Here is a 22,958-nt window from a genome sequence, read left to right as displayed (position 1 = left end):
AAAGTGACCTATTGTATGCCTCACCAAGGATGGCAGACTGCCTATTAGCCAGTCAGCATTATTGAGTGCTCTGTATACAAGCTATACATCATCATCCCTGATGACTAATAAATCTTTTGGCTATTTATTATGTATAAGCTGCTGTTCCAGTGTGGTGAGTCAGTGAGAAATGTCTTCACACAAAGAAACAAATGTATGTACCCAGAAACATTAAAAAAAAAAAAATTGTAGAAAAGCACACCATTCAACGAGTGTCTACCTCTGGTTTTGTGAAGAATATTGTAGGCAGTTTCTGTGGCACTCTTGCAGGGCCAATGCTAAACTGTAAATGTTGCCCGCTTTCCTTCAAATAATTGGATCCAAAGTCTTGTACTTATGCACATATTTGGTCAGTACAAACTTTTGCTCTGCCTTGCCATCCTTCATGTCATTTGGTATTTATTTTGGTCTTCAAGTCAATTCTTTCTCATTTGGAGGGCATCCCTCAGTTGTAGTATTCTGAGATTTGATGAAATGGTATATATGTAAATTTCCAGTTTCCATTGTCTTTTAGACTTCTCAGTCTCCATCCTTCCCACTGCAAGTTTTTGAATCCTTCTAGTTTATTCTCATATAAATGTTGTTCTGTTTTGTTGTTTTGGTTTCTTATTTGGACTTTGTTTCCTTTTTGTGTTTGTATTAAGGTGAAGCAGCCCAGATTACTGAGAGCAGATGCACACTAGCTTTATATAAATAGTACACTAATGTCTTCATTTCTTTTTCAAAACCTTAGTCAATAATGCTGATTTTCATTAGCTTTTCCTTTTCTTTTCTTAGATGTAGAAGCACCTTGCATGGACATATTTTGAATTCATAAAATAATTCAAATATCCTTTTCCCACATCCTTTTTTACATATTCATATTAGCATCTTATATTAGCATAATTATTGGTTTTTTATCACCTTTCTAAATTGGAGTTTGATATTTTTTCCCCTCACTCAATAAACTTTGCAAGTTTACCATGAGGATTTTAGCATTCAGTTCAGCATTGCTCCCCCTGAAATCACACAGGAAGAATTGAAAAATAGGAAATTTCATTTTTCACTTTTTACAAATCATACCAAATAAGAAAATTTTAAAACTAATCCTGAAATGATCTTTTAGAAGAACATCAGACAAAATGAAAAATGCTCACAAAATATTATTAAGTGTAAAATAAAGAAATTGAAAATCAATGTGTACAGTGTATTTTAATTATAGGGGAAATGTATATTATTTATTCACACATATGCATAAGGAAAAAGGCAATATACACAAAAATGTTAGCAACAGTTTTTCTTGGATGATAACTTTCTGTGATATTCTCATATGCTCTGTTTTCTACACTGTGTGGAATGAATACACATGCACACACACGCACGCATACACACACACACACACATACTCAATAATCAGAAAGAATTGATCTATACTTCAGGAATATCACTAATAATTTTTACCTTTTGAGAGATCCTTTATTTTTAATCTTTTAATTAGTTATTTCTACATCATTACTCAGATGTTGGTTTCTTGTTTTATTTGTGTGGTTTGTGTTTTTGATGTGTGGAACCTTTCCAAAAACTCTGGGCAATATAAAATTTTACTTACATATGGGTGTATTCCTCAAACACCAGACTCCACAGGCATAATCAAGCCTGACTTCTAAAAGAACGCTGATGTTTTTGCCACCTGGTATCTTTATTTTTTAATTTTTTTTTTTTTTACTAATTTTTATCTTATAAACCTGCCTTACATGGAAGTGATCGTTATTTGCTTATACTTCTCCAACCTTCTTTTTGGGTATTGTGCTTTTTATACTAGTCTCAGCTTCTCCTCTCTAGTATTAATACATGGTTACAATTCCGTTTTATAAATGAGTCATCAAAGGGTAATTGCCTTTTTTCTGACTAGACTGCCATATGTAATCATTTTTAAGCATATTTATGGAGTAGTTGTTTCCCTCATACTACTCATGATATAGATGCTCCCTGCAATGCATTAGCAAGTTGGGTTGTTTCCTTTTTGGGGGCATGGGTTTCTGGGCTGTTTTATCACAGGAAGCAGGCTTTTCTTCTTATCCAAAAATCGTATCTACCAATGCAATTCCAGTATTCTGGCAATTCTAATGAATAATTGAAATTTCATACTAATTACTACACTTGTTCCCCATTAAAACTATTTGTACTCGGTTAAAGATGTAAATACTTATGGGATCTGAATGTATTAGCACTTGCAATTTATATAACTAGAAATGTTTCCAACAAAGTAATGATCTATCTATCTAAGCAGCCTACAATGGTCTAAATTAATAACATAATCAAAACAATTTATTAAGTTGAGCTTAATTTTTTTGAGGGGAGGTCTGGGGATTGGACCCATGCGTGCTTTAGTACTAAGCTACATCTCCCAATCCTTTTTATTTTTTATTTTTGAGACAGGGCCTTGCTAAATTGCTGAAGATGGCCTTAGACTTGCAATCCTCCTGTCTCAGCCTCCTGATTCTTGGGAGTAAAGGCATCTGCCTCCATGCTCGGCCAGTTAAGCTTAATTTTAGCCTATTATTTTTAATTTGTAGACTTGAACCATCTTATTCACCTTCTACTAAAGAACCAGAAAGGAAAAGGAAAGAGATGTTTCCAGTGGTCCCAGATCAATCAAATCATGAAAAAGAATTAACTAAGGTATGGAAACTATTGAGCTCTATTCTTCCAGGAAGAAGTCTTTGAATATGAACAGTTAAAACAACAACTTCCTTCTAACTCCTTTCTTTTTTCTTCTGTATTTTTTCCTAAATTAAAAATCTGTCAATCTGATAATTCTGACATTGTTCTGTATGTACACAAACCTTGGATTGTCACTCTGCCAGTGGGAGATTGCCCATGAAATATGGAGGACTAGTGGCTCAGTGAGACATGGTTTATAGCAAGAAGATTGGTAGCACAGACTCTGGGGCTTGGCCATGTGTACAAGCCTTGGAAGGTTGCCTATGCACACTGCTCAAGATCCTCATTTCTAGAATGGGAATGATCTGTACCTACTCATAAGGAGATGTACGTGATGGGGACAGAAAAAGCCAATAACAACTACTACTTATTGCCCTTACCATGTGCCAGCAACTGTTCTGAGGATTTAACAAATCCTAATTCATTTATTCTTCACATCCATCTTATATGATAGGTCCTAAAATTATCTCTTTTGTACATGTGAGGAAACTAAGAACAGCGAGGTAACTTTCCCCAAATTTACACAACTAATCAGTAGGTGAGGCTCAATTTGAATCTAGTCAACCTGCATCCAGACTCCATACTCTTACCTTAAGTTAAAATCCGTGAGATAATGCCTGGGAAGTGCTTAGAACAAGGGCCTAGCTAAGAGTAAGCACCTAGTAAATGTTGGCTGTTAGTATTTTGGGTTACACCACATTTTCCATTGAGTGCATGATGTGTGTCAAGCACTCTTTCACAAAATGAGGAAGGCCTGGGCATTGTTCTTAAAGAGTCGTCTGTCATTCTCTAGTCTCCTACAAAAAGCATGTTCTTCTCTTCTGTTTTCTAGTAAGATTTAGTAGTGTCTTTCTTTCCATGAATTTATCATAGCTGCTATTCATTTCTCTTGTCTTTAGGTTTGAGGATCAGACAGAATACACAATACTATAAAATCTAAACAACTGTTAAAAGTTAAACAAATGTTAGCATCTGCACATGGCTTGACACATAGTAAATGAAAATAAACATTTAGAGAATGAATTAAGACTAAGTTATCCTGTAAATGCATAAAGCCATAAATTCAGTTGCTCTTTGTGTAAAGTCAACATTTTTTGAGTATCTAGTAGGACTATAACTATTCTGTTAATTTCCATAGAAAATAAAATTATGTGAAAGATCTTATATGACAGAGTTGACTATCAGAGAACAAATATAAGTTCAATGTAGGAAAAGTTACAAATTAATTATCATTTCTCTTTTTTGTTAACACATTTATTAGTTGTCAATGAATCTTTATTTTTTATTTATTTATATGTGGTGCTGAGAATTGAACCCAATGCCTCACACATGCTAGGCAAGCACTCTATCCCTGAACCACAACCCTAGCCCAAAACTTAATGATCATTTCTGTTATATTTTTCATATGTAATGACATATAATCCCATGAAACTGATTTTGTTTATTTTAAGAATATAACTTTAGGAAACTGTTCTTTACTGATGTGTCTCTAGTTAATGCATTATGATAAAAAATTGATTAAAGCCTTGTATAGATATACCCTTCTTAGCATTATAGATTATTTGGTAGTAATGAAATTTTTAATAATATGAAGAACCTACTGATTTCACACAGTTTTGACATGGAGGAAGAGAATATAAGGCTCAGGTCTCTATGAGCTCTTGGAGACCAATAGATAGTTCAATACTATACTGAAAAGATAAAATGAATTGTATATAAATAGCTATAGCTTCCAGGAAGTGTTTGAGGAGAGCATTTTCATTCTCTTGCAATAAAACCAACAAGAGCCATGTATTATGAATCCTGCAAGTGTTTTCTTTTTCCAATACAAAACTATTTTTAGCCATTTGTTTTGTGATAAAATTCACATTTTTAATAAACCAAAAGTCGTTTGAAGCTCAGGTAAATTAATCTTATTTATAAGGAAGCTTTGCAGTATTGCATGTTGTTTTAATATCTAAACATTGTAAAAATAATAAAAAGTGTTCACTGCTTTTTCATAATGTGTTAATTTTTTCCATTTTCAAAATTCCATTTTAAGGAGAACATGTTAAACTATACCACAGGAATGTACTCAGCAAAATCCAAATGGGGACAAACACCAGAATAATGCTGTTGTTTTATCAAATAAACTATAAGGGGAGAAAACTGAAGACAGAAGAAATGAAAGGAGATTTGTTACATTGTCCTGGGGTTAGCATGTTTGTAGTCCAGTCTCCTACTCTCCTCACTTGCTTTCAGGAGCTGCGTGAATTAGGCCCAGTCAGTTTTCTTCCCTTTCAGTCTTTTTTTCTTTACCTTCTGTTAAATGTTATGGTTAAGGCCATGTGATTTCTAAGGTCATGTCCAACTTTGAAACTCTAAAAATGTTATTAATAAGAATGGAATCTGACAAGTGAGGTGTTTTCATCAGCTTTTTCACTGCTGAGACTAAAAGACTTGACAAGAGCAATTTTAGAAGAGGAAAAATTTATTTGGGGGCTTAAGGCTTCAGAGGTCTCAGTCCCTAGACAGCTGCCTCTTTTCCTCAGGGCTCCAGGTGAGGCAGATCATCCTGGTGGAATGGTGTGGTGGAGGGAAGTGGATCAAGACATGAAGATCAGGAAGCAGAGAGAGATTACTCAACAGATAAAAATATATACCCCCAAGACACCCCCCACTAATGACCCACCTCTTCCAGCCACACCCCCTACCTGCCTTCAGTCACCACTCACTTAATCCCTTTCAGGGGATAAATTCACTGATTGGGTTAAGGCTCTCATAACCCAATCATTTCACCTCTAAACCTTCTTGCATTGTCTTACACATAAATTTGTAGGGGACAGCTAACGTCCAAACCATAATATTTGTCCCTGATACACAAAACCTCATGCTTATCTCACAATGCAAAAGTACAAGTCCAAAACCTCCACTGAGACTCAAGGCAAACTCTTTTAAGTGTGAGCCCCTGTAAAAGTCAAAAACAAGTTGCATATATCCAATATGTACAGGTACAGAGTAAACATTTCCATCTCATAAAGGAGAAATTAGGGCATAGAAAGAAGGAATGGAACTAAAGCAAGACCTAAGTATAGCTAGGCAAACAAACCTTGTAGCTCCATGTCCAGCATGTGGGCACATGGCATCATGATGCTCTCTCCAAAGGGCTTGTGTAATTAGTTCTGCCTCTATGGCTTTGCTGATTGCAGCCCATATGGTCTCTCTGTTGGCTTATCTCTGCTTCCTGGTAACTTACTGAGCCACTTTCCTCTACCACACTCTTCCACCATGGTGTTCTGCCTCACCTATTGCCCCAAGGAATAGAACCAGCTGTCTATGGACTGAGACTTCTGAAATTGTGAGCCCCCAAAAAACTTTCCTCTTCAAAAATTGTTCTTGTCAGTTCTTTTTAGTCACAGCAGTACAAAAGCTGACTAAAACAAGATGGATGGTATAAAACCTGGTGATGTATTAGATTTGCCTCTGGACATGTGTACTTTCCATGTCAGGTCGTTCTATTCTAGGTATCATTCCCTAGAACCCAGCTTTTTCCAACATGTGAACCATCTTAAAAGCCCCTTTCATGCTGCTGAGCACAACAGGCAAGACAACAACAGGTCTGGGTATCAACTGTCTTTCACCAGGAATGTGATTAAAAAGTCATGCACCTTATCTGGTTTGATCTACAAACCAGAAAAAGATTGTGGAAATTGAAAACAAAAATGAAGCATGAAAAGTGTTTAGAACACACATAAAGAGAGGATTTAAAAAGATGTATGCACCAGTTTCAAGGGGTGGACCATATTTAGAGCCTAAGTCAATTAAATAAAACTTAAAGAACACTTGATACATTTTTAATACAATTTTAAATTTGAATTCTTCATGGATATTTGATGATGTGAATGATGTAAAGGAATTAAGTTTTATATGTTATTATGTTTTCTAGCTATGTTAAGAGAGAAACAAGAGTTTCTATTCTTTTAGAGATTATAGACTAAAAAGTTTCAATATTAAATAAAAAAAAAAAAACCTCTTAGTAAATGCCTTGGGGTAAATTCCTACAAATCTCCTTGTGACTCAACTCCACTTAGCCTCTGCAGCCTTATTCCTCATAATGTACTTGGTCTAGGCCACTCCAAACTCCTTTTAGTCCACTAAGTGTGCATTACTCATTTACGCCCATGTTTTCACTTCATTGTTTTCTGGGAGTCCTTCTCCATCTCCGTCTTCTGACTGGTTTTCATTCATTCATCAGTATTTGGTCCGAAGCCCTCTCCTCTGGGAATCCTGTCCTGAATCCATCCCCAGGCTGTTAAGCACTATCCACTACATACTGAAATTGATTATTTCACTCTGCTGGAATTGTCTATTTTTCTGTTTCCCCCATGGACGATTTTTTTTTTTTTTTGAGATTGATGATCATTTATTTTATCTCTGAATCTCAAGAATTAGAAACCATGAGTAGTTTCTAGAAAGACGCTAGGAGGCTGGGTCAAGATAGTAGCAATAGGAATGGAGAGCAGAGGCAAGATTTAGGAGAGCTTGAAATAGAATAGATAGAATTTGCTGCCTGCTTGGGTTTGGAAGGACAAGAGAAGTTCCAGATGAGCTTAGAAAGATAGCCAAGATTAAGGATATAACGGAGTTCACAGGGAGGAGGTAATGCATTTTCATGAACACATTAAGCTTAAAATGTTTTATAAATTGGTTCTGAAAATCTCAGCATTTAGTGACAAATAGTACAGCATAATTTAGTTTAAAAAAAAAACAACAAATTAAAAGCCAAAAGCTGTAAGTTCCAGTCCCAACTCTATCAGTTACTAGTTTTATGATTTTAAGCAAGTCATTTAACCTCTTTAAGCCAATTTTTTTTCCATAAAAAAGCACTTGATAATTCTTTCTGTTCCTTCCAAAGTAATGTCAGTAGTAGATAATGATTTGTATATAGTAGGAAATAGAAATGATAAATGAAATGTTGAAATAGGAAGGAAAAAAGTAGATGAATCATGTAAGTACCTTTTTTAAAATATTTTTTAGTGGTCAATGGATATTTATTATTTATTTATATGTGGTGCTGAGAATCAAATCTGGTGCCTCACACATGCTACGCAAGAGCTCTATCACTGAGCTACAACCCCAGCCCTAAGTACCTGTTTTTAATTTTGCTTGGATCAGAAAAGGAAGATACAGTGGGTCCTCTTCAAGTTTTAGGATAGGAGAACTGAACACGGCCAAGAAAAGCTTTGAGCTACTCTACAAATAAATGGATTTGCTCATGTTTTCTGGTATCTGTGCTGCAGATAAGAAGCCAGCTCTATCCAGAGGAAGAGTTCCACAGCTCTGAGCAGGAAAGAATGAGGAATGAAATCTCTGACTTAACAGAGGAGCTTCATCAGAAGGAGATCACTATAGCAACTGTCATGAAGAAAGCTGCCCTTTTGGAAAGACAGCTAAAGATGGAGTTAGAAATAAAAGAAAAAATGTTAGCAAAACAACAGGTATGCAAGCAAGAAGAAAGCTCTTTTCCAGGGCACACTCTTGTTCAGTGCTCACGGAGGGCTTTGTTATTGACTCATAAAAGCATTGCATTGCTTGGTATTGTTTCTGGAACTTGGCATCACAGAAATTCCTGTGTTGTCATAGAAATGCTTTGTAGAATCACAAAACCATTGTGAGATAAAGTTTCCTAAAATAAAGAATTAGGGAAATAAGCAACAGTGCAAGGTAATGTCATTAAATCTCATCCTACCATTTTCCTATAACCATATTTTGAGCACCTCCCACATACGTGCTAATTAAACTTTTCTTTCTCAGTTGTTTTCTGTATGTCCTGTTCACTAACATTTTTATTAAAAAAAAAAACTATTCAGTTTTTCTGGGACATTTCCTACCCATCATTTCATGTATAAGAATTCCTTTAGGATTTTAAAAATGTGTGCTTTAACATGAAAATCAGTTCATATTTACTGAACATTCACTCAGTAAATAGCCTAGTGCTTGAGGAAAAACAGCAATAGTACCTCAATACTGAAATATCACAAGTAACTTCTATTCTCTCTCTCCCTCCCTCTCTGCCAGGCCTGCCTAGCTTTCCTCCTTCCTTCCTATTTATTTTTTAAATTCTCCCAATCTTTTATTCATAATCAAATTGGTAACCTGCTTATTGAGAACACAGTATTTATCTGCCTTTTTTACTCCAAATCTAGATGTTTTCAGAGCTCAAAACATTTATTGAAAAAAATTCAATAACTTTCTAAGCATACGAAGATCACTTCACAAATAGTGACTATTAAATAGTCCTGCATATTACAGAAACAGAAGAGACTCAGCCTTTTCCCAATCATAAGCCTTAAACTGTGATTAACATATACAACACACAAGAAAACAGCAACAACAAGATAATAGCATCAGTGGTAGCTGTGTGGGAAAGGAATAGTTAAAGCTGGGTTTAGTGATCTGGGTAGTTGGATTATGAATGATTCTTACTTTCACTTTTTACTCTTAAATATTTTCTAGATGTTGTCAATGAGCACATATACTTAGTAATTTACAAAAGTAAATCTTTAAAGCATGTGTTTTATATAGAAATGATCCCTAAATAAATAAAAGAACAGGTACCACATCCAAGTATTTTCAAGTAGAAAATATCAGGGAAAGAAAAAAAATTAGAAGACAAAATGAAGGAGTTACAAACAAGGAAGGAAACTTGGTAGAAATACCAGAAAGAACAAAATTAAATATGAAAGAAATGTGTAACATATTGGAAAACTTAATCAGGTGTTAAAGAAATGTAATAGATGGTGTTACTTTAAGTGTGATTTTTAAACTATTTTTGTGGTGATAATTTGTATACAATAGAAAATAGCAATGAGAAATGAAATTTTGGGGCTAGAAGAGGGAAAAGTAAGTGAATCATTATCATAAGTATGTGCTTTTAATTTATAAGAGGAGGTTACAGTGGGGCTGGCCAAAGATAGAAGAGCTGAATAAGAGTACCCAGTAGATAAACCTAAAGAGACGTGTTTCCCTTCACTGCAATTAGAAAATATTTCTGTGCATCCTTAATTTTAATAAGATTACAAGTTTTCACTGTGAATTTTACGTTTCCTTTTATTTACTCATTTTTCAGGTCTCAGATATGAGATATAAAGCTATCAGAACAGAAAACACACATCTAAAAGGAATGATGGGAGATTTAGACCCTGGGCAATATATGGTAATATACTGAATTCATTCAATAAATTGAACAAGAGTTTACACAGTGGATTTACCCAGATACCGTTTATTGACCACTTGCTATGTATCAGGCATGCAGGAGTTGGAGTGGCAAATTGTCTTACTCTTCAGTTGAATTCACTTTTATCTTCAGGCTGGAACATTTTAATTTCTAGTTTTCTCCCTTCTTCTTTTCCTGGATTGGGCTCAATTCTGATAATTTCCCAAAACATACCAAACATGCTGTTTCCTCGTTTTGCTCTTGTTGTTGCCTTGAAGTCCTACATCCTACATGCCTGATTTAAGTGTCAACCTTCCCCTCAATGAAGCCACTCCCCAAAACCCAGTTAGAATGAATTATTTCATCAGCATTTGGTTTCTGTTTTGGTCTGACTTGTTTTGTAGCCTGTCACTGGATGACAATCAGGGATCATGTTCAATTGTTTGTATCAGCAGCACCTCACAATATCAGGCATAGAGTAAGACTTTGATATATGTTGGTTGAATACAAAGAGGCATGAATAAATGAATGAATGAACTGATGGCTTTACAGGTTTGCACAAGGCAACCTAAGCAGGTTCTGTGTCTCAATTCCATTGTTTAACAGTTGATGGTTGATTTTTATGCGAGAATTTTTAATTCGTTGAACTAATATAGCAGTGTTCCATGTTTATCATTTATTTACTCTGAGAGAAGTTTTAAAATGATTTTTCTGCCAGTCAAGAATGAAGAGGATAAGATATGAGATTATAATTGCTTAACCTGGCCTCAGTTTCTTCAGTGATAAAGTGAGGAAGTTGGATTAGGCATTCTCCACACTGCCTTCTCAAGCCATGGGTCTATATTTCTGTGATATTCTTGTTCTCAAAATAGTCCATATTCTAGCAGAGTAGAAGCATCTAGAAACATTCTGCCACCTTCTCTGAATATGGTTATGGATCCTGTAATTGGAGTATAAATGGGTAAAAAGTAAAACATGTATGTTTTCTTTATCTGCTACATGAAAAATGCTGCTTGTCACCTAAGATGTTTCATTTCTAAACTCTAGCCACACAAAAAATTAAGTAAGGTCCTGGCTCTATGGGTGTATTTTTTTAAATCATTAAAATAGTATTTGTATTATTTTGAAGATTCAATCTGAATGTTTTTAGATGTTTTTTCAAGGTCATCACAGCCCTCTCTGAGTTTGCTTCATTCTGGCACCTGTAGGTATTTTGTTTTGTTTATTTATTTGTTTTGAACATTTTTTTAAATAAATAAAACATAGAATATTGATATGGCTGAGTCCCTGTAGAATGCTGTTTTTAAGTCCTTTGGATATAAATCGAGGAAAGAGAGAGCTGGGTCGAATGGTGGTTCCATTCCAAGTTTTCCAAGGAATCTCCCTACTGCTTTCAATTTTGGCTACACCAATTTGCAGACCCACCAGCAGTGTATGAGTATACCTTTCTCCCCACATCCTCGCCAACACTTATTGTTGTTTGTCTTCATAATAGCTGCCATTCTGACTGGAGTGAGATGATATCTTAGAGTAGTTTTGATTTGTATTTTTCTAATTGTTAGAGATGTTGAACATTTTTCCATATGTTTGTTGATTAATTGTATATCCTCTTCTGATAAGTGTCTGTTCAGTTCCTTGGCCCATTTATTGATTGGGTTATTTGTTTTTGTTTTTGTTTTTTTTTTTTTTTTTTTGATGTTAAGACTTTTGAGTTCTTTATATATCCTAGAGATTAGTGCTCTATCTGATGTGCTTGTAGTAAAGATTTGCTCCCATTCTGTAGGCTCTCTATTTACCTCACTGATTGTTTCTTTTGCTAAGAAGAAGCTTTTCAGTTTGAATCCATTCCGATTTATTGATTCTTGGTTTTAATTCTTGTTCTACGGGAGTCTTATTAAGAACATTGGTGCCAAATTCAACATGATGTAGGTTAGGGCCTACTGTTTCTTCCATTAGGTGGAAGCAAGGTCTCTGGTTCAATTCCTAGGTCCTTGATCCACTTTGAGTTGAGTATAGCAACACAATTAATAATAGCTAAATTATGGAACCAACCTAGATACCCTTCCATAGATGAATGGATAGGGAAACTTTGGTGTATATACACAGTGGAACATTACTCAGCATTAAAAGAGAATAAAATCATGGCATTTGCAGGAAAATGGATGGAGTTGGAAAATATAATGCTAAGTGAAGCAAGCAAATCCAAAAAAAAACCCCCAAAGGCCAAATGTTTTCTTTGTTATGAGGATGCTGACTCAAAATGGCGATGGGAGGGGAGCATGGGAGGAATGGAGGAACTTTAGATAGGGCAAAGGGGAGGGAGGGAAAAGGAGGGGGCAGAGGGTAGGAATGATGTGGATATACCCTAAGTACATGTATGAAGGCACAAATGGCGTGAAAATACTTTGTGTACAGTGACTTGAGAAATTGTGCTCTATATGTGTAATATGAAATGAATTGCATTCTGCCATCATGTATAACAAATTAGAATAAATAATTTAATTTAAAAAAAGAAATAAAACATACAAACAGTATATAAAGAAGAAGCTAATTATCTATATCTCTATCCCTAATCCCAACTGGAACTTCAGAGATATCCAATACTAACAAAGCAGTGTGTAGTATTCAATCACTTTTCTCTTACACATATAGAAAGGTGAGTTGGATGTTCTTTTACAGATATAAATATATTATATATGCATTATCCAAAACTGCCTTTGACTATATACAAAGACATTTAAATTTTTTTTTTAGTTGTAGATGGACACAATACATTTATTTATTTATTTTTATGTGTGCTGAGGTTTAAACCCAGTGCCTCACACATGCTAGGCAAGTGCTCTACCACTGAGCCACACAACCCCAGCCCTACATAGACATTTGTAAAAGTCAGTAAACATGTTTTCATTTTTCCTAATTTTCTAGGAAAAAATATACTCATGTAAAATACACATAATTTTTATAAACTGATTCATAACTTACATACTAGTAATTTCAGAAGTAATTTTTTTGCTTGCTTTAGCCCTTTCCCTTTCCTTCATTCCTCTACTCACATCATACCCCATTCACCAGTTAAAATATGTTATCATTTTGTACTTTTTCGTGTGTGTGCATGCATGTGTGTGTGTGTGTAGTCATGGGCCTATTTATGTATTTTATCATTTTCAAAAATAAGAATTACATACTTCTGTATGTCTTGTTTTTGTTCGCTCAACTAATGGAACATCATGTTAAGTGAAATAAGCCAGACTCAGAAAGTCAAGGGTCATACCTTTTTTCTTCTATGTGGAATTTAGAAAGAAAGAAAAAAAAAGGTCTTGGTGGGAAGGATTTGATAAAAAACAGAAGAGACAACAGTAGGGTAGGGAAAGGAGAGCAGGATAATGGAGGAAGGATGGGTAAGGGAGGGACTAGGGAATGAAATTGATCAAAGTATGTTATAGACATATATGAATGCACCACAATCAAACCCAATATTCTATACAATTATTACGCACTAATGAAAAAAGGTATATCCCTTGGAATCCTTCCAAATCAACTGGTTCAAGTCTTTCATTATTTATATTTTATAACATTCCATGATATAAATGTATCAAAATTTATTAAACATTTTTCATAATAATTTTAACTCTGCTTTCAGTTTTTTGCCTAAGTGAATAATATAAAAATCCATGTATGTGTGTGTATATTTGTATATATATATACATGTATATACATATGTGTTTATATGTACATATATATGTATACACACACACACACACACGCACGCGCACACACACACGGTCTTGGAATGGTTTTGAGTTCTTCCTCAAAGCTTCTGTGTTGATGCAGAAATATTGAGAGGAAAAATTAGATTATGAGAGTTGTGACCTAATCTCATACAACCTAGTTTTAATGGACTAACTGGGTGATAACTGTAGGTAGGTGGGGTGTAGCTATTGGGGTTGTGTTCTGGAAGGGTTCATCTTCCCTGTAGCCCCTTCCCCTTTCTCTTTCTACTTCTTGCCTGCCATGAGGTGAGAAGCTGCTCTCCACCATACCCTTCTACCATGATGTTCTGCCTCATCTTGAGCCTAGAGCAATGTAGTAGGCTAACCATTGGCTAAACTCCAAAAATTATCTAAAATAAAATTTCCCTCCTCTAAGTTGTTGTTGTCAGGTGTATTAGCCACAGGGATAAAAAGCTGACTAACACAGTCAATATGATGGTTATAAGATAATTTCTCAATAGACTTTAATTTTCACTTCTCTGAGAATAGTTGAGCATAGTTTTATTCATTTATTGGCAATTTGTATTATATGAATGAGAATATAGTCTTTTCTCATTTTTATTTTGGGTTATTTGTTTTTTATTCCTTATTTATAACAGCAATTTTATAAATCTATTGATTGATTGAAACTTTGCTTATGATATGTTTTTGCCATCATGCAGTTTTAAACTTTTATTTGTCCAAAATTTCTTGCTTTGGAGTTTCTTTTCTTGAACAACAGGGTTTTCCCAACCTCTACATGAATATATAACCTTTTAGAGTTTTTTCAAAGATTTTTATATTTTTTTATCCAACTCTTAAATCTATTTGAGTTATAATTTTGAATTGATAAAAAATAGCAAAATTTAATTGTTTATATCAACATTGTGTTCAGTTTATCCAGTTTATTCTCGTAACTTCCTATTGTATTACATTTGGAATTGAATTATATTTATATATTAATTTTAAAAGATCTGGCATTTTAATTTTCTTCCTCCCTCCCTCCCTCCCTCCCTCCCTTCCTTCCTTCCTTCCTTTCGGATTGAACCCAGGGGTGATTAACCGCTGAGGCATATCTCTAGTCCTTTATTTATCCTCTTTTATTTTGAAATATGGTATGCTAAGTTGCTTAGGATCTAAGTTGCTGTGGCTGGTCTCAAACTTGAGATCATTTTGCCTCAGCCTCCCAAGTTGCTGGGATTACAGATGTGTACCACTGTGCTCAGCTAGAAATTTTATTATAGTTAGTTTTTCCATCTAAGAGTAGAGCATGGTTTTGTGTTTCTTCATATAGTTTTTAAAAATATTTTATAGTTTTTCTTTATGTTGGTTCTGTGCCTTTTAAAAAAATTTCCCAGGTATTTCACAATTCTTGTTATTATTATAAATGGAAATATTTTCCCTTTTCCATATCTAGAAACCTATTCCAATATACAAAAAATCCAAATTATTTTATTAATTCTAATAACATTTTTACTAGAGGTATTTATGTTTTTAAGATATATAATCTTAACAAAAATGGTTGTATCACTTCTTTCCCGCTATTTATAACAGGTTTTTTTTTTGTTTTGTTTTGTTTTTTGGTGTGTGTGTGTGTGTTACACTGCATTTGCTAAAACTTACAAGAAAATGTTAAGTAATAAAGTGTGTGCTGGCAAATTTTCTTGTTTCTGATTTTAAATTTACATTTTTGCTTAGTATAACATTACTTCCTCATTTGATAATTAAATCCTCCTATTCCTGTTTTACTTAGAATTTTAATTAAGAATTGCTGCTAGTTTTTATCAGCATGGATGACATCATGGGTTTTGTTCTTTTATTTGTTGATGTGTAATAACTATGGTTAATGCGTAATAAACTATGGTTGATATTGACCCAAATTAGAATCCTGGAGTAAATCTTCAGTCATTGTATTAATTTGATAAGGATTGCCATAACAAAGGGCCATGAACAGGGTGGCTTTCAAACAACAGAATATTTATTTTTTCAGAATTCTGGAGGCTTGAAGTCCAAAATTAAGGAGTCAGCAGGGCTGACTTGATATAAACAATTTATATCAAGGTAGTTATTTCTGAAATAATCGGAAAGGAAAAATAAACATGGGTTTAAACAACTGGTACTGAAATTTCACCTCAGGTAATAAGAAACAAAATATTTACATGATTATTTTTAAGCCTTCAACGCTTGTGATATTTGGATAACATTAAAATAATAATTCCCTTTTCCTTTCTAGACAGGGAAATTACTGATCTTCTAATTGGTCATATTTAAATAGCTATAGCTTCGAGAATATTTCTACATTACTAACTGTGAAGCTCCCTGCTCATTTTCACTTGGGGGGGGGGACAGTTTATCAAAAGGACCCCACCCAGTGGAAGGAGCAGGTGGTCTGCACTCAGTTGTCACCAGTGTATGGACAGGGCTATGCAGTTCCTGTTTTTAGGCAGAGAATGTTCTGCTGGGAAAACCAGCTGGTGTCTTAAGTTCCCTTGGGTCTCAGTGAGATGCTTAAGAGAATCTGAGAACTAGCAAGAGGCTCCTGGCTTGGCAAGAGATGTTTTCATTGAGTTTATGTTAAAATTCGACTGCATAGAAAAAACAGGGGTTTTCTTTTATTCTTCTCCTCAATTGCTAACAAATAATCAAGTTTATCTTGATAATTTTCTTTGATTCTATATTTACTTGGTCCAGTCATTGTAATTATTAATTTTTGATTTAAGGAAACTGTATTAAGTTTTACTGAATTAATCAGACCTTAGAATTTATGGTAATTTTAAAGAAAACAAGAAAACTAGTTTGCTTTTCAGTATCCATAAGTTAGCTAAATAAAGTAGTAGCATAAAAATTAGCATCCTCTTAGTTCATAACTCACTTGAAGCTAATGTATGCTAATGTATGAAATATGATATGTCAAGAGCTTTGTAAGGTTTTGAACAACCAATAAAAAAAAATCAGCACCCTCCTAATGATTAAATATACATTTACGTACTGTAAACTAACATGCTAACCGTAAAGTATACTAAAATCTTTCTTTCTGTAGAAATATTTGGTGAGCCTAATTATTATTGTTGAATATTGTTTTAGTCAGTTATTTTGTTGCTGTGACTAAAAGATCTGACCAGAATAACTGGAGAGGAGGAAAGTTTACTTAGGGGCTCTCAGTTTCAGAGATCTCAGTCCATAGACAGCTGGCTCCATTCCTCCTTGGGGCTTAAGGTGAGGCAGGACGTCATGGTGGAAGATTATGTGGAGGGAAGCAGCTCACATGATGATCAGAAGGCAGAGAGAGACTCTACTTAAAAGATATAAAATATATACCCCAGAGTCACGACAATAACCTACCTCCTCAAGCCACACTCTGCCTGCCTTTAGTCACCACTCAGTGAATCCCATCAGGGGATTGATTCACTGTTTGGGTTAGGGCTCTCACAACCCAATAATTTCTCCTCTGAACTTTCTTGTTATCTCACACATGAACTTTGAGGGACACCTTACTTCCAAACCAGAACAAATATACATAACTAAAAAGAAAAAACGTACATGCAAAACACTAAAATTCAGGCATTTCAATAATTCAATTGCCTCATTCTAACCTTTCCCAATAGATAGGCACCAGGTCGTTTAACCCTTCTAAAAACAAAGAAATGAATTAAAATTATAGAACTCTAAATTTTTGAAAAAAAAATGAGAATTGAATAATAGGTCTAAATAAAAGAACCCATCAGAAATACATAGGTAGCCCTGTGGGGCTCAGTGGGAGAACACTTGACTCAGTTGTCTTTCATGCATGAGGTCCTGGGTTAGATCCCCAGCACTACCAAAAAAGCGGGGGTAGAGAATGGGCTTGGAGGGGAGGGTGGAGAAAGAAATAGATGTAATTTAATTAAAGTGTGTTTTCAAATGATAACCACCTAGTGGGGATATATTTCTGAAATTACAAAAAAATTAAGGAAAACACAAAACGAGAGCTCAGAAAACCTTGTTAAGAAAAATGGAATATGTTCTTAAATATAAAACATAAATATATTACCTGTTTGATTCTTTTAGATTAGGTTCATAACATTTATCTAATTATGGTACATTTAGAAAATTGGAGGGTATTTAAAAATCATTGCTATTATTCTTAATTGCTTTAAATCAATACTGAACCCAAAATAGTCATAGATAAAATCTAATTTTATAGAAAAATCTTGAATACAGTTTCAATTGAGCAACAAACCATTAATAATTATATATTTTGACTGACAGACGTCTTATCTGGAGTCATATTTTTAATCTCATCCAAAGATAAGTTTGTGGTCTACCTTTTCAATCAGATTTGCCTTTATGAATTTTTCCCCTTGGAGGACAAAATTTTATAAGACTCTGCCTCTTTATGTTTACTGCAAATCTACTCTAATTTTAAAATGAGCAATCCTTCCTTTAAAGCAAAAGATTATAGATGGTTCTTTTATCTACACTGTTATCTCAGAAGAGTAAATAAATATTGAAAAATTCTAAAGGCAAAGGCCTAACAGAAATACCTAACAGAAAGCCCCTCTTTTCTCAAAGATTACCTTGTTTGAAGATTAAGAAGCATGTAACCCACCCAGGATTGTTTTGTGAAATAGAAGGGAGATCAATGGAATAGATTAAGAAGGAGAGGAAGGAGGGACAGAAAGGAAAAGGGAAGAAGGATGAAATGAAATTGACCAAATTATGCTGTGTACATATGTGAATATACCACAGTGAATTTCACCTTCATTTATATATAAAGCACCATTTTTTTTCCAAAAACTATAAATAAATAGAAGACAAGTGGAGTAGAGGAAGAGGCTCAGGGGAGAGAAGAGGAGCGGGAAAGGGGAAGTATTAGGGTCTGAAGTGGAGCAAATCATATTCCAGGCATGTATGATTATGACAAAATGAACAACAATATTATATAGAACTATAATAGACTAATAAAAAAATTTTACAGTTTGCTCTCCTGGAACATCGTCTTCCATTCAATAATGAGATCTTCTTACATATTTACTAAAGTTCCATAATGCAATAGGCAGTAAAAGAAAGTGTAGTAAGCAGACTTGGCCTTTGAATAAAAAGATAAACAGGCAAACATATTTAATACATAATATACTATGTATGTATTTCTACACATATTTATCAGCCTTGATATTAATATGAGATTATATGGATAATTTTCAATGTGCAATTAGTCAAAAATTTAGAAAATTTAGAATGACTTTACAGGGTGGCAGCCTATATGAACGGCACTCAAAACTTTATACTTAGGAACTTCAAAAAGAAAGGTGTAAGCTCTAATCATTTATAGTCTTACAGACTTTGAAATATCAAAAAAGATGCTTTCTTAAGTTATGCTTTTTGTGGAAGAATATTACCTCTGAAATCAGAAAACAATTATTTTATCAGCAGCTGTGCTACTCATGCAAATCATAGGATAAGGAGGATGACATAGCTTCATGTAAAGCATGTTATGAGTTTTTGTTTTGAAATATAAACTATCTTTTAAAACTTTTTGAGAAGTTTAGACACTAGGAAATTTCTTATAGTATTTAACTTAAAAGCCTCAGAAATCTCTATTCTTACTCTAAAATGCATTTCTGTGATTTAAACATGCTTCACTTTCTATCTTGAGGATGCATTAAAATTGAATATCCCCTACCAGATGTGGTGCTGGCATAATCACATCTGTAGGATCAGCAGGATATAATAATCCTGAATCAGACCCCACTCTATATAGATTTAGTATAATCCATTAATGATTAAATGGATGTTTGAATAATTAGAATAATTTTTTATTTTTAATCTCATACCAAATTAATTACAAGTATACTAAATAATTAAAAGAATTAAATTATGAACAAATAGAAGATAGTACAATTGCTTTTATGATAAAAAGAAAATTGTAATTTAAAAGTGAAGAAGTCACAAAGGAAAAAAACAATAGATTTCACTTAAAAAAAACTTTCTAGATAAAACACATCATACACTAAAAAATCACCAATTAAACAATGAATTATTATCCCTAATATTAGAAAATTATTTCAGATTAGAAAAACATAAACACTCTAATGGAAAATTGAGCAAAGAACACAAATAGACAACCAACTAAAGATGGAGTGGATATTGCCAGAAAAGTGTGAAAATATAACCAACTTCACTAATAAATTACTATTTAATGTATCAAAGTAGCACATTTTAAAAATTAGTAATATTAAATTATTGTTAGTGTGATAAAATAGGCCCCTAATACATTACTGGTGTGAAATTATGATACTTGGGTTTCTCCAATTTATAGGGGAAAAAGTCATACTTCTTAATCAAGTTCCTCAGAAACATTCTAACAATTTTTCCTAGTGATCCCCACTCTTGGAATCTATCTAAAGAAATACCAAGATTCATGCATAAGAAAATCAAAGAGTGTTATTTATAATTTTGAAGGCAAACTAAATCTTCCGTAATAGAAATGATTAAATGAATTCATGTATACCTCTTTGATGCAGTCATTAAAAATCTTATTTTTAAAGTATATATAATTTTCAATGGGGAAAAAACAGTCTCCAAAACTTTATTGCTCTTTGTACATTATAATTTTGTAATTATTATTATAATTTTATAAGTATCCATACATTATTATTATATTGACTTTTTTGTTGAGTATATGTATTTTCTGTTGGCAGAAAGATATAATATTACCAGTTATCACTGAGTGGTGGTAGTATGGAACATTTATTCTTAATATCATCCATATTTTATATAAGGATGTGAGTTATTTTAATCAGAAAAAATATTCCTTTAAAGTTGAATTTTATATTTTGTTTCCATTATTTATCAACACTAGGAGGTATGCCTATAAACACATAAGTTTTAACTCTGGCCAATTTGTTGTAGAGAATGATAATGCACAGAGTAAACCTTGTCACTATTGAAGCACAGACAGTACTGTGTGCCCTGCTTTCATTGCGAATGTGTTCAGCAGCTATTTTCACTGAGTATCTGCTTCTTGAGAGGAGAGGAAGGAGGAGCATTTAGGAAGTGAGCAAAATAAAACTGCATTACTTGGCTCAAATGAAAGGCCCTTAAAGCACATGTGTCCAAACACAGAAAATATGCATCATTTATAAGGACCAATTTATTCAATGATAGTTTATTTCATTCTCTAGAGTGTGGACTTCACTAACAGGGAATATTCAAGGCATACATCCATTAACAAACTGGAATATGAGAACGAAAGGCTTCGAAGTGATCTTGCAAAACTTCAAATCAATGGAAAATCAGCATGGTCTAATCAAAATACCTATGAAGAAACAGGAAGATACTCCTATCAAAACCAAATAAAAATGGAAAAAAATGAAGATAGGTATGCCAGCTCCATTATATAAGGACATAAGTTTAAAAACATTGGCATTTGTCTTTAATTCATTTAGGTGTTTAGTCATTATTGCTTCTCGGTCTTTGGGCTAAGATAAAGAAAAGTTGTTAGCTGTTATTACTGATATTATTACTAACAAAATTGTATTTATAATAATAGTAGTGCTTCTCTAACAACACACAGGACCTAAACTGTATATTTTGGTGAATAAACTAATAGCCGGATCTGTTATTTCCTCAAATATACTCCTGTGGGGGATAGGTATGCTTGGCTCATGTTGTTAACTAAACATATCTACAGGAGATAAATTCAAAAGTTAATGGGACATTTTAAAAAAACAAAGTCTGTTCAAGATTGTTATCGGTGTAGCACAGTTCTCTCTTTTCACCATGCCAGCCCTATGTATGTATTAGAAGGAAAGACATTCGTCTGCTACATGAAATAAAACTGTTCAAAAGTGCCAAATTAATAACCCTCTTCTGGTGATGAAGATTGACCACTATCCCAAAAGAGTTCTCAGTGGTGGGGTGCTGTGGTGGCAAGGTGGCAGCAGCAGTATAAAAGCAGTAGAGAGAGGATGGAAGAGGCCACTCACTGGCCACAGCCATAGACCACTTCTCTGATGAGAACTGCTCATGTGTATTACCATACTAATGTGTATTGCCCAGCATTATCTGAAAACCCATCCAAAGGCGCTAATCTTGATTTGGGTACAAGAATATATTTTCTAATATTAAATAAACACTTTTCAAAGTGCTACCCTACTTTTAGTTCTCTTCAGGTCAAATGATGACTTCCAGGTAAGAGAGACAGGCCCCTAAAAATACCATAAAGGGTCTTCCTGTGTGACCATTAGTCACCTGTCTAGTACTGATCACCCATTGGGTGCAGCACGCTGCTGCCTATAGTTTCTTGTGGAAATAACTTTGAAAGCCTTAGATAAGGGGTCCAGGTGTTGTTGTTTAGAAAAAAAGACAGTTACTATGCCTTTTATTATTTCTAAAAAGTATTTTTCTTGTTTCAGTACCCCTTTCTTTCTCTTTGTCAGACAGTACAGAATGTGTTAAAAGTGCCTAACAAAAACAAGACAGTAGGGGACAGAGAAAGTAACATAAGAGGTAAAATGCTCAGCAGGAGATTATCTTAATAAGCAGTTTGGACGACTGTTCCTGCTGTAAAGCCTTGTGTCCTGCCAGTTTCATTTGTTGAAAGTTTCATTAAATTTGTTTTAATGCCTCATCTGATTTCAGTGTTCTCCAGTGACCTCGTTTTTAAAAGAAGCAGCATTTCAAATGTTCTGAATAAATTATTACATGTAGAACCCAGTATGGGGAAGAGTTGTTGAGATGCAAGGACACTGTGAACTCACCAGTGGAGAACTGTAAAGCAGAAACCTCTGTATTAATTTTAGCAAGTAAAAAATGAAATATTTCTTTTCCTCAAAACACAGCTTGGTGAAGTCAGATAGTCGATGCTATAGATATATATTTGTTAGGCATAAATTGATCAGAAAATATACAAGTCATGATTATATATCAATAGTTAATGCTATTGAACTATTTTTATTGAATTATTTTAGGAAAGAAAAACCTTTTAGACAAAGGTTTATGAAGATAATGCTCCAAAAAAATTTAAAGTTTAGTGTAGGGAAATCCTTGCTTTTAACTGAAAAAAAAAATGTATATTAAGTAATCTTTTATTCATACTTAACCCAACTTTGGTGGTTTTCACTTTCTTCAAAGTGATGTTTTTAATGTTCACTCACTAGTCCAAAGCATTTACTTTCTAATATGATAGTTACTCAGCACTTTTTTAAAAAATTATCAAATTAGTTGAATTTGGTTAGGATGTTCTGAGTATTGTCCGTAATAATTAAAAGTTTTAAAGTTTCAATGACTTA

General features: G+C 33.8%; 1 protein-coding gene across 1 annotated transcript in view; it reads left to right on the top strand.

The window, feature by feature from the left end:
• The window catches only part of Deup1 (deuterosome assembly protein 1), a 76,956-nt gene that overhangs the window by 45,902 nt on the left and 8,096 nt on the right, over nucleotides 1-22,958 (top strand). The window contains exons 8-11 of the mRNA XM_076843878.2: nucleotides 2,595-2,700; nucleotides 8,022-8,219; nucleotides 9,851-9,937; nucleotides 20,850-21,046. Coding sequence (XP_076699993.1) covers nucleotides 2,595-2,700; nucleotides 8,022-8,219; nucleotides 9,851-9,937; nucleotides 20,850-21,046 — 588 coding nt within the window. The remainder of the gene's footprint in view (nucleotides 1-2,594; nucleotides 2,701-8,021; nucleotides 8,220-9,850; nucleotides 9,938-20,849; nucleotides 21,047-22,958) is intronic.

The sequence above is a fragment of the Callospermophilus lateralis genome, chromosome 2, assembly GCF_048772815.1.
Source record: "Callospermophilus lateralis isolate mCalLat2 chromosome 2, mCalLat2.hap1, whole genome shotgun sequence".
NCBI lineage: Eukaryota > Metazoa > Chordata > Mammalia > Rodentia > Sciuridae > Callospermophilus > Callospermophilus lateralis.
This window is presented reverse-complemented; position numbering and strand designations above follow the sequence as displayed.